The following is a 13,171-nucleotide window of genomic DNA, read 5'->3' as shown; positions in this document are numbered from 1 at the left end:
GGCTTCATGACGGAGACGAGCCCGGGCCCGGCCCAGGCCCGGGCATTCATTACAGTTTTACTAAGCTTAGCTAGGGACCGCGTGTGCATGACGAGGCCTGGCCTGTAAGAAAAAAATTTTTTTTTTAACTTACAGATTGTACCGTATCTGTCAGCCTCACCTTCTTGAGGTTTAATCAACTGCACCATATAAGCAATAAAAGACCGAAATCTGTTTCTCGCACGGGAACATCAGTGATCCGGCCCATTGCCTGTGCTGCTATTTTTCCACTGGTGCACATGCACTTACCTTGGTTTGTACAATATGGTTCTATGATGTCATTTAGCGCACAAATATACTGGGTGTTACATTTTAGCTTCACCAAATTTTTTAAAATTGCGTGTGACAGATTCATTAGTCAGCGTCAGCCTATACAGGACGAAGGCCTCTCCCTGTGATCTCACATTACCCCTGTCTTGCGCTAGCTGATGCCAAGTTGCGCCTGCAAATTTCCTAACTTCATCAGCCCACCTAGTTTTCTGCCGTCCTCGACTGCACTTCCCTTCTCTTGGTATCCATTCTGTAACTCTAATGGTCCACCGGTTATCTATCATACGCATTACATGACCACATTCTCTTCTGTCTCCTAACGTTATGCCTAACATTCAAGCACCCCCATGCCCGCTTTCGCGGCAGTTATTGATTCCGTGAACATCGTCCACAACTTTGTTGAGTGCAGTGCGGGTGATATTTGCTTGCTACGTGTTGTGAGCCAGCTGGAGAGCATGGCGCTAGGGGCGGCGAACTACCGCGCCAAGTAATCCCGCATCAGTGAATACTACGAGTAATCTTTCTCGGACATGGTAAATAAAGGTGATTGCTTTTTGCAGCAAGTTCTTGCTTGTTTTCTTTTTTTTTTATTCATTTCGGTTAATTCGAAGAATTTTCGTTGTCCGGCGACCTTCGAATTATCGAGGTTTTACTGTATTTCACAGGTAGCAAATCGCACGCCGAACCTGACAATGAAACTGTGTGAACGGCGCCTGTTCTTTACCGTCAGCCCCAGCTAGGCACGGAGCGGTGATTGAGTCGCGTGATGCGTGGTCATTTCGTCTGTCATGCAGGTCGGTCTTACGATAACCCACCTACCGTAAAGTTGGGACAGGCCTTCTGTATTATGGAAAAAAACTTAGATTTTCTATGCAATAAATAAAAGATTGCCGCAAAACGTCATTGTTATTCAGTACAGCAGGCCATCACTAATTGATTAGTTTCAGAAGAAAAAGAGCACCTATTTTGTTCAACAGAAACTCTTGTTGAAAAAAAAAATGTCAGACCTTCATATACTAGAATTGAGCTGCAATCAGTGTAGGCATACCAATTTAGTGTTCCCTTTAATAAGAACAGACCATACTGTACATCTTGACTTCTATGTACATAAGTTACTGACAGCTTGCTAGATCCTTGTTACACACTGCTAGGAGGCTCCCAACCATATGCAGCACCATGTTTTCTTGTCCAAAATTTGTAAGCATTAAATTTTGTAAAAATATTTTTGATATTCAATTCGATATTAGTCTTATTTTTTTTTTCCTTGATTTGACCCGATATTCGATTTGAAATCTACTATTCGGTATTCGCATACCCCTACTTTAAAGTTTATGTCTAGTACAGGCCTCTGCTATATGTATCGCCTACAGTCCACCTTCATCTGACCTTGTCTTCCAAGCACACCCCAGCACAATGTGTGGAGTTTCTCGGTGTCCAGCAGCCTTGTGACCGCATGTAAATATGGCTGGCCATCTGGTAAGAGTCCTGCTGAATCCATGCATGTGCAAAAACAGTACTGGTCTATTAGGCGAGACCAAGAGGTTACCGTATTATCTGTACACCGCAGCATCACTCTTCCCTTCTTGACAACTGAAAGAAGTGCGGTGTAGCAAGGCAGCAAATTGGGCTAGTCTTCTGGGTGTTCTTTCTTATGATGGTGTTAATAAGGCACGAAAAGTGGCAGACAGCCTTTTGATACAGTTGACGCAGACCATTTCTTTAACACAGTTTTCAATTTTGCGTTTAATGTATCCGCCATCTTTAGCAGGAGATACTAGTATGTGAATGCATGTAGTGTGAATGCATGTAGCCAAGTTAATCGTCAAGTTAATCGCCGCTTGTGAATTAGTGCCTGTGTCTGTCAGCCATTTTTTCATCTCGTTTTTCGTGCTGTTACTCGTCCTAAAGAGCTAACTTCAAGAAGCGCTGCACTTTATACACTCTGCAAATAACTTGCCAACATGCCACTGTTCTCACAATAAAACGTACAGGAGCTGCATTTTACTATACAGTTGCATTCGGCCGCGCCTTCTGGGTGGTGCAAAGAACAATTATGCCTTGCAGTAGGAAAAGCCACTCAATGTCGCAATGTTTTCGCAGCGTATGTTGTAAGCACACATCAGACAGAGGAGAGGTCACAATGACAGTGAATATCTGGGTTACACTCCATCTCAATATAGTCGTGGACTGCTTTCTGTGGCTATGCTGGCAAATCTACAGAACTGCAACACACATGTGGACTGCCACAGGACATAGTGCAGAGTTTAATAGCTACTTTTAAAGTATCAAATATAAAATTTCATTTAATATAGCTTTTGGTACTTGGAATAACAAACACTCAGAATAAAACAATGGTGCGGTCCAAGCTTAGTGAACAGTATGGTTCAAAGCACAACAGGCACCCCTGTGTGAACGATTCATTTGGGGAAAAAAAAAGGGGGGGGGGGGGTATTTTTTGCTGCTCTGGCAGCTCAATTTGAATGTTCATTACAAAACAGCAGTTTTACAGCAATTCAGAACAGCATTCAATACACAAATCATCCAACACTCAATCCAACTGCCTACGTCAGGCAAAAGGTGCTAACTTCTTTCTTACAGTGATTAACTTCATTTCATTACAAAACAGCAGTTTTACAGCAATTCAGAACAGCATTCAATACACAAATCATCCAACACTCAATCCAACTGCCTACGTCAGGCAAAAGGTGCTAACTTCTTTCTTACAGTGATTAACTTCAGCAAAAACAAAGGCTCACACACACCAATGCATGCACACTGAAAAAGTGACAGCTCAGAAGTCAGCAGCAACTTGCATAATCAAAGCATGTGTCTAGTAGATAAAAAAAAATTTAATTCGCGTCTGAGTCACCCACCTTGGTTGCCCAAATGTCGGGGCCAAAGAGGGCAGAGATGATGTGAATCATCATCACCGAGAACTGCGCTTCCGTCACATCAAACCTGCCGAGAGAAATACGAGGAAACAAGCGACCATCAAACACTGACGAATGGAGGGGGAGGGCAGGAAAAAAAAAAAGAATGCAGCGCACTGAGTTAATGTCCCATTAAACTGACTGCCTTCTAAATTCTAAGAGCAGATTAATTCTACAGAATCCCTACTTAAAAATTAGTCTAGACACAGTAGCTGTAAATGCCAGCACCAAAAGCCTACTAAATGTAGCATTCCCAACACGTTCCCCAAGCATTTCCAATCGACTGACCAGATTTGACACATTACTTCCCGCCTCGTTATGTGCTCATACCCCCAAGCCATTAAGAAGCTGTCTTTCCTGCAGAGCTTAGCCACCCGGTGGCTGAGCTAACAGCACTTTGAAAAGCTAAAACCCAAAATGAAAAAGAATTGCACTATAATTGGGAAGGTGCTTTCTCAGACTTCATTTATGGTGTAAAAAAAAAAAGCTGTGTTTGTTCAATTCAGTAATAATCGCGATAAGCTACAAGACTGGCCATGAACGGTGTTACAATGAGTGCCTGTGGTATAGCGGCAACCACTTAGCCTCGCAATGTGCAACAAAATATCGGCACGCAGGAATCCACTCATTTTGCATACAATGGGAAATGGCCATTGAGGCCCCAAAGTTTCACACTAAGAATAGAAGGAAACCTGGCAGTGCAGTTGTTCAAACTACTGTGGGAATTATGGGTAGGAGATGGGCTTTTCTACAATTTTTGACGCAGCTCCATTAATAACCCATGTTACGGCTTTTCTATTACAATTCTTTGCCGTTACATTACATTGCGTGCTAGCCTCATTATGTTCCTGTACTGCAATAGTTAAATGTTGACAATGAAGTCATTTCATTATGCAAGCAGCGCATAATTGAACACTTTTGAGTATGTACGTCACAACTTCTAGACGATATCTGAGCAGCAAAACTCCCTATAGGCAAATGGTACTTTTAGGATTCCTGTTCATCACAACATCCTCAGAGCTGTCTAATGGCAAAAATCAGTGGCTAATTGAGGCTAACCATTGCCGTAGAATGAATGCGCAAGAGATAATAACCTCGTAGATGGTTGTTCAGAGCCACGACACTTCAGACATACTGACCATAATTCCCATGGTAACTGAACAGCCGTGCTATGCACATAGACACTAAAGCCAGTTTCTCCTCCAGTGTTCTCAGTGCGAGACACTACGAATGCGGCTATTTTTGAAGACTGGGCACTTTGCAACAGAAAGATTTGACTGCCAAGACACTGCAGTGACAAATGGAGAGAAAGGACCCAGGGAGAATAGTGTTTGCCTGAGCTTGTTCGCTGACCACAGCAAAGAAAGGATTGCAACAGAGGGCACTGCACAGGCTGTCTTGTAGTATAAAAAGGGTCGAAGCAAATGTTAAACATTCAGCTCCTAGTCCAGCAGTTCATGTCGATGTTTTCTGCTGGAAATGCTTTCTTGCTATGACACAAGGAGGCACTGCTCACTTTCCGAAGCGCAGCGTCCCCGACACGTAGGTCTGCCAGTGGGCGCAGTAGAACAGGGTGATGGCCACAAAGCACTGGAAGAACATCCAGCCCGGGTACGAACCCAACTTCACAGCTATGCACACCGCCAGGGCTACGAACACTGAAACAGGAGAGGGCAAACACAGGGCACCTGCCAATGCTGCTATGGCGAAAAAGAGTGGCACACAAGCACCAGGAGCTGTAGGAAGATATTACATATTAGATAGAGCAATAGATAGACAAGATAGACTAGACAGATAGAGAGACTAGACAGATGGATTCTGGTGTTTTTTTATGCGCCAAAACCAAAATATGGTTGTGAGGCATGGCGTAGTGAGGGACTCCAAATTAAATTTGACCACCTGATGTTCTTTAACGTGCACCCAATGCACGGTACACAGGCATTTTTGTATTTCACCCCCATCGAAATGCGACCACCAAAGCCGCGATTCGATACCGCACCCACAAAGAGATCCAAGTGACAATGCAAATAAGTTTAAACAGGAAGATGAGACCCCAGTGGTTAAATAACAGATGTCTGTCTGGAGCCAACATTTTGACAAGGGGGCCTGTTTTTGATGACAGACATAAGTACCCTTGTTGAAACATCGGCTCCAGGCGGACACCTGTTGTTCAACCACCGTTCCTCACTGCAAACAAGGTACGAGAAACATGCCACTGTTTTGGATGGCAAAAACAAATCCTTCATAATCAACCTAAAAAAAATCTGAATGCACGTGCCCAACAAGCACAGACTTTATGACGGAGCAAAAACTGCCAAGCTAAAAGTAAATACAAAGCAAAAGAGTAAGCACATTCCAAATCTTTAATCCGAACCACGCTCTTTTTTAATGTTACATAAAACAAACAACATGCAACAGTCATAAAAGTGATTTGCACGTCAACTGTTATTTGCTCTTGCTTACAAAATATTTTAAAAATGAAACACAAGAGTGTACATTCATTTCAAGCTGTAAGTGAGTGAAAGAAGTGCTGATCATGCGTAAGCCTGCAGCCCTTGTTGTGCGTCAAAGCAGTCAAGCCAAAGATTGCCATATCAATTTATGCTCTGCAGAAGCTTTGCAACATAATCCCTCTCACTTTTTTTTTGTAAATTCTGCATGCTTGCAAAGTTTTGTCCCTATATGACTTAGTTCTTTTGAACCGGTGCAACTGCCTGCTCTGCATGCATTTCTTTTGAAAATGCTTTACTCTGCATGCTCATGACTGATTCAACAAAGATGGCACAAAACTCATTCAAGTAACAACTACGTGATGAGGTAGCATCAGTGAATTCATCCATAGGAAAACAATAAAATTGACCAAATTGCATTTGACCGATTCAACAAAGATGGCACAAAACTCATTCAAGTAACAACTACGTGATGAGGTAGCATCAGTGAATTCATCCATAGGAAAAGAATAAAATTGACCAAATTGCATTTTCTCCTATTGAAATGGAATGTAATTTTTCTTATTAGCAGCCGAGTACCCTCTATCAATTGTATATGTGACACATATGTGTGGGAGCTGGTCCGATCTTTTCGCCCAGGCGGCGCCAATCATGTCCCATGCTTGTCGCTCCTCTTGCTTATGAAAGCTCTCTGTTCTCGGTAAAAGTTAAGCTTTGTGTACCTTGCAACATCAATCTGTCAGTGGAAAGAAAATTGTCATCCACCTGAAAACAGTGTAAAGCTACAAAGGATACACAATATGCATTTCTGAGAAATAAAGCTTCACAGAAAGAAAGCTGCAACGCTTGCTGAGAAACCCGTATTGAGCTTCGTTCATAGCTCCGTGCTATTTTCGGGTGGATGACAATTTTACATTGCAAGAATCTTACTCCACCTCACGGATTTCTGCAGAACTGATTTACCAATCTGTTGCAGTAGCTTGCCTCAGTATTAGACTGGAGCGTCTTGTAGTGCGCCACTTACCCGTCGATATGGAGTCGCAGCCATGGTCGAAGAGCTCCCCCAGGGGAGAGTTGGTGCCCGTGCGCCGCGCCTGCTTCCCGTCGCAGGCATCGAGCGTCTGGTAGACAAAGAGGCCGAGCGCACACAGCAGGAATGCCCACCGTGGAACCTGCAAGGAACAGGTCGGAATGTTTCAGTGTGTGGGCTTCAAAACTTTAGGTGTTTCGAACACATTTTTATAGCCAACAAACAAGGACAAAGCATTTGTGTGAGGTCCATGCATGACAGGGCAGAGACCAAATAGACGAACAAGGCAGAGCCTGGGCTGTACAAAGCACAGCACGGTACCATCGTGTTACAAAGTCAGGACACAAGGCCCGCTTTATCTTGTGGCTACAAGGAATGTTCACAGCTTGAAGTACATACACACTGCAGTGTTCTGTGGTAGCTGTGAACAAACACAGAGAGGGCTCTGTGGATACCTCAGTTACAGGTAAGTGGATAATCTGGCCAGTTGGCATAGATTTATGGTCGTTTGGATGCGCAAACACACACAACGAAGAAGAACAAGATAAATTGAGTGCAGACTGAACTAAATTTTATTCCCGCGAGGAATAAATATGTGAGAAAAACACAGAGGTGGAAACAAAAGGGAAGGGACAAATTGCACAAAAACATGTGCCGTCCAGAAATGAAATTTCACACCCTAACAGCGATATGGAAGGTGAACTCTGTGGGTTCTTGGTGTCTCACAGGAGACCAACCACCGCGGGTTCGAGCTTAGCGAGCCACAGGGCTGCATCAGCCGTCGCCTCCAGCACCGCTCGCGCGTGAGCTCAGAGGCCGCAAGAGGCTACCGAGCGACGCACGCATAAAACACAGTAAAGCCCTGAGTTGACGGAAACAATAACAGGCGCCTATAGCACGTCGCGGCGAGAGCACAGGCTCAAGCTGGGACACGCCGCTAGGAAAAGTCCCGGCGGCTATGCTACTTGCTCTGGCGATAACCAATGGGTCAACTCGCGAGAGCACGGGCAATATCCTTCGGCTTAGGCTTTCGGCAAGTGCGGCTCGGCAAGGTACGACCTCGCGCGAGCACTAATGGCACCGCTCGTCGGCTTAGCGTCGGGAAAAGATCAGCACAAAGTACGCGCTCCCCGCACGGGCAAAGGCACCGTGCGCGAGCTCCAGTCCTAGTCACAAAGGTGTCGGCGGACGAGAGGAAAGCATGAACGTACCGTGCGCTGGTCCTGGAGAGAAGTCCCGAGGCACGCTCCACCGCTAGCAGCCGACAACCGGCCGCGTAGTGACGTCAGCGCCCCGCCCTCACCGCCAACCGCCGCGTGCGCAGCGCCACCGCGGGAACCGGTTAGGCGGCGCGCGCGGAGGAGGCCAGCGGGGAACGATGGCGAGGGATGGCAGAGCCCGCGCAATGGCACCGGCGCCTCCCTCAATCCCCACAACTCGCACAAGTGTCATTTTTTTAAAATAAAAAAGAGCTTCAGCTATCTCCCTAGTTCGTGAGTCCCGATTTTGATACAGTACTGAAGTGTGTGAAAATTCCAGAACGCACCCCGATTTTGCATGCGCAATGAGCAGACAAATGCAAGCCCAGTGCAGCCTTTAGCACATCGTGGTGCTTGCACAGGCGCACATTCAAGCAGCAACCAGTCTGCTCAATGTATATCTTGTTGTAGGACAAGGGAATACAGTAGACAACATTGCGTGGACAATTGACATAGCATGATTAACACCACCTTTATTCAAAGGACCTCCCTTCTTTGCTGTTTCCTTAACAGAGCAAAGCCACTGCAATTTTTAAAATTTTTCTTTATCGTATGTGAGAACGCATGTAAATAAAGCACAACCGTGAATTATTTCTGCCTTTTTGTAAAATCATGAGTAGCACATCTTCCTTTTATTCTTTTAAAGACGATAGACTTTCTTGGGCTACCTAAACGCAAAACATTGTCTGTCACTCGATTCGACCGCCTGGCCGAAACCAACCAAGCTACAGCACTGGTGGTACGGGGTCATACACGTCAACATTATACAGTGCAAAGGATACCTGAGGCCTATTTGAGGCAAAATATATGTACATAACCGTGATCCGCAGCGTTCATTTATTTAAGAATACACATTGGACTGGTCTTTACGTTAGTAAATGAAAAATCAATGAGTTAGAAATGGTGTCGAAGAGACGCTACACGTTAAAAACAAGCTGACTGAAGCCGTGACTCTGCAGCCAGCTTTAAGCCAACAGTAATAAAAGGTCCCAACAGATGGCACGAGAGCAGGGTGAACGCGGGAAATTTGAATTGAATTCATCAAAACCTCCATTGCATCCATCATGGGAGGAGTGAGAGGGGAAGAGCATGAGGGGTGGGAGGGGGGAGAAGAGAGGGTGTTACCTATCAGGGGCGGCAGAAGACTATCGTCTTTCAAAGTCATTTGCAGCGAAGCAACCAGATATGCGGCTAATTTTTTAGAACCTTTTGGGCAGCAAAGACCAGAATGTTACTAGGATAGCCAGCTGCCTGTAATCTAGCAATCTGTCTTGAAAAAACAAATGCCACCACACACTGGCATGTTTTTATAGCATATGTATCATAAAGGAAGTGTGCAAAAAATTTTTCCTTCCCTTTTGTTTACTCCTCTCCATGTTTTTCTCACTCACTTATTCTTCATGTGAACAAAATATAGTTCAGTTTGTGCTCGTTGTCTCTCGTTCTTCGCTGTATGTGTTTGTGCTTCTAATCAACCATGTACCCTGAAAAAGCACGAGTATTGTAATGACTCATAGGATTTTATCTCGCCATACTACTCCTGTGAGCCACCCCTGCAAAATTCTGTAATTTTTACCCCCTTGCGTAAAGTACATAGCCGTTTTTGCATACCACTCCCTCTAGAATCAAGCCCGCAACTTTTGGGTTTGTGGTATGATGCCATAGTCCGATGCAACTGTCACGACATTTGGTTGTCAACAACGCATCCTGTTGTGTTGTCATGCGTTGAGGCAAGACCTAGCTCACAAACGAAGTTTAGTACATCAAGTGCGAGGTGAACGAAACTTCAAGCATCCTACTTGACCAGCAAGCATACAATCACCAATGCCCTGTACAAGCGTGGAGACTTTCAATGGTACTTTGCATTAGCATAGTGACTACTCTTACTGCCAAACAGGCTTGGCAAACCAGAAAGAATGCAAATATGAAACTTGTGGCGATACTGCACCGGTTCCTCCAACAGTTTTCTGTGACAAAAGATGTCTGCTTGGGTCACTTTATTGCTTAAAACCCCTGCATTCCGCAGGAACGAACCATTCAAACCTAGCAAGTTTCAAGAACTTGTTCTACACCAACACAGCCTAACTTCAAGATTTAAAATCTGCAACATCCCAATGACATACCTGCACATAGACTGCAGCACGAAATTCAGACAAAGGACGTGTAGCATTCACCACCCAGTAACAAGTTTTTGACAAATAAATGAAAACAGACTTCTAAAATAACTATAAAAAAATTTAGTTTCGCGTTCTAGGATCCATTTATTGTCCCAAAGCAACCAACTGCCCATGAGAAACAATGTTTATTTATCTATTTATTAATTATACAACGAAAAAGACACAAATCACCAAGGAATAGGCAGCCGAAAGGAAAGGGCATCTTTTTCGTTGTATGAAGCACATACCAACAAGGCCAACAACAAGTTTTATTAAGTTATTAAGTCATATTAGTATTACAATATGACAGATGCTGAAGAGGCCAGCCACCACAAGGAAGAAGATGAGGTGCAAGCTACTTCTTTCCACGTTCATCTCTGGCAAGCCTGCTCTTGTTAAATACACGGTAAAGTCTCCATTCTGTGCTTCTCCACAAGCACCAATATACTTGCAACTTTATAGTAGGGCAACAAAGATATTTCTTGCAAACAATAAATTTTTAGTTGGACAACAAAGACATTTATTGCAAACAAGAAATGGTGCAAGAAAAAACTAAGTAAATATAGAATGCAGCTGAGCACTCTGGATCAGCTGTGACCACATTGGGCTCTTCAATGTGCACCTAGAGGCAGAGTTTGTACATAACATCCGACACAAATTTCAAGGAGGTTGAAATAAACTTCAGTCATACACATAAATAATATTCAGCGCCGGTACTTTGTAGTGATGCCTTTCCGGTAATAATGCCTTTTCGCACTTATCGCGCTTTGTCAGTGGTCAGAGCAACGGTCCGCTCGCGTTATCAACGGGATCAGCTGGTCGCGAGCGGTGGATGGTAAGACTAGTATAGAATAAGTCATAAGGCATCGCTGCAAAATCGCGGTCCAGATCTCCTTCCTAGTGCAAATTGTTTACAGCTAAGCAGCCACTGCATTGCGCACATGCTTCAAGCTCTTTAAGTGGCTTTTTGAAGTTGACATTTTCATTGTAAGGACGTCAATCGCCTTGTGGCACATTGCACACTTAGCTGAATGAGGTAAGTATAGTGGCCGGCTTCACCCAAAGATACTCGCCAAGTTGAAGCCAAATGGTTGAAACTTTCCTCAGAGCATTTGTAAAGCACAGGCCTCAAAAATGGAGCCATGACAGCTGCAATGTACACTAACTAGCAAAACAACAAAGGTGGTGGTACAGTTTGGTCTGCCTGTCAAGTACCACGATGGCAACAGCGATTTAACCAAGTCTGTCGCCAGTGGCTGTACACCATGCTAGACTACAACTGCTCAGCAAAGCTCTCAAAAGAGAATATAAAGGATCGATGCCACCCCGAAACCCAGATTTCAAGGAAATCAAGGATTGCATTTATTTTCAAGAAGTTTTAAGGGCACTTGAATCCCTTTATCCAAATTCAAGGGTTTTCAAGGAGGTGTACGGACCTTGCCTACAGGAGTACCCCACGAACTCGTGACTTGGCCAACGAATGCAACTAAATCAGCAACATTTTCTGTAAGGCTCAGATGATCACAAGTTGAATCCTGATGCATGTTTCCGTGGTTGGCACTTAGATGCCTTACACCTCAGGAGGGTGCGGATACAGGAAAGATTTCATAAACACTAGCATAATGGGTAACCCGCCGTGGTTGCTTAGTGGTTATGGCGTTGGGCTGCTAAGCACGAGGTCACGGGATTGAATCCCGGCCACGGTGGCCGTATTTAGATGGGGGCAAAATGCAGAAAACACCCACGTACTTAGATTTAGGTGCATGTTAAAGAACCCAGGTGGTCCAAATTAATTTGGAGTCCCCCACTACGGCATGCCTCATAATCAGATGGTGGTTTTGGCACGTAACACCCCATAATTTAATTTTTTTTGGCATAATGGGTTGCACAAAATGGGTAGCACAAAACAAATAATCTATATAGATGCAGACATACGCAGACACATGCATGCACAGAAGAAAACAGCATTGTGTACGTGTATGTCTGCTCTCCAACTGTGCATAAGATGTTCTTGTTTCAAAAATAGATGTGAAGCTGACAGTGATAAATTGATATTGAAAATGTCACAGATGGCATCAGTCTCAAGGAGAGGCACACACTTTGACATTTATAAGCAACTAGAGATGCTTCTGGCAAATTTTGATTTGGAGCAATTTTTGGAACAGCAAGAATTGCATTTTGGGGTGCTTTAGACTCACCAAAATCAATCCTGCAGCATCTGTTGTAGCACGAATTGCCAATTCATTATTTCATTTTCCAAATGCATCAAGTCTACGCTTCGCTACCATTAATAAAATTAGCTCAATTGGCGAATGCTCATTCCTGGCAGTATGTAAGCCATTAAACAATTAACAGTGTGTTTCTGCAAATATTATTAAAAATAGGAAATTCAAGTCGAAATGATTTTTTTTTTCTGGCCAAGTTTCATAGCAGTGGTGGACATTATAATATGTGCAATAATAATCAATACACCTAATGGGGAAGATTTCACTAATTACCCTTTCAATTAACTCTTTGCAACACGGCGCAATTTCAGAATCAGAATCGGCCAGTACTCGGAGCATAACTGTTTGCTAGAAACTCCTCAAGTTGCATCAGCTTTGAGAAAGAAGTGGTATACTCCAAATCTGCAGCAACAGGGACTGCTGTTTCGGCTAACAGTGCAAATATTTCCACTGTGTGGAAGCATATTAACTAGAACAGCAATGCCTTTTCACTCATATCGCAGCGTGTGGCTGCAGCAGCAAGCTAGGAACCCTCGACTTTATGCTAAGCAGCAGACACTAAGATGCTGCAGTGGGTCATTTGTTTCAAGAAAGAGCACCGTATGTAACGAACACATAGCAGTGCTCTGGGTTGAGAGTGCTCACCGTAAAGTGTGCTCGTAAGTGTGGGTGTCCTAAAAACCATACCATGGAAGCAAATGCAAAACGCCTACGTAAAAATATTTTACGTGGCTAATGCCGTTACCCACAATACATTCAAGGTCACACACATAAAAGCTATAATTGTGCCCATCATAACGTACAAATCTTTC

The 13,171-nt window shown here is 44.0% G+C and overlaps 1 protein-coding gene across 6 annotated transcripts in view; it reads right to left on the bottom strand.

Annotated features, from left to right (window-relative positions):
* Window positions 1-13,171, bottom strand: part of LOC119450892 (choline/ethanolaminephosphotransferase 1-like) — a 73,201-nt gene that overhangs the window by 46,124 nt on the left and 13,906 nt on the right. For all 6 annotated transcript variants that reach the window (XM_037714367.2, XM_049666315.1, XM_049666314.1 and 3 more), the window contains exons 2-4: window positions 6,714-6,861; window positions 4,756-4,897; window positions 3,183-3,267 (exon numbers count right to left, since the gene is read on the bottom strand). In XM_037714367.2, the coding sequence (XP_037570295.1) occupies window positions 3,183-3,267; window positions 4,756-4,897; window positions 6,714-6,861 (375 nt within the window). The remainder of the gene's footprint in view (window positions 1-3,182; window positions 3,268-4,755; window positions 4,898-6,713; window positions 6,862-13,171) is intronic.

The sequence above is a fragment of the Dermacentor silvarum genome, chromosome 4 (assembly GCF_013339745.2).
Source record: "Dermacentor silvarum isolate Dsil-2018 chromosome 4, BIME_Dsil_1.4, whole genome shotgun sequence".
Taxonomy (NCBI): domain Eukaryota; kingdom Metazoa; phylum Arthropoda; class Arachnida; order Ixodida; family Ixodidae; genus Dermacentor; species Dermacentor silvarum.
The sequence above is the reverse complement of the archived record's forward strand: the minus strand, read 5'-3'. Positions and strand labels throughout refer to the sequence as shown.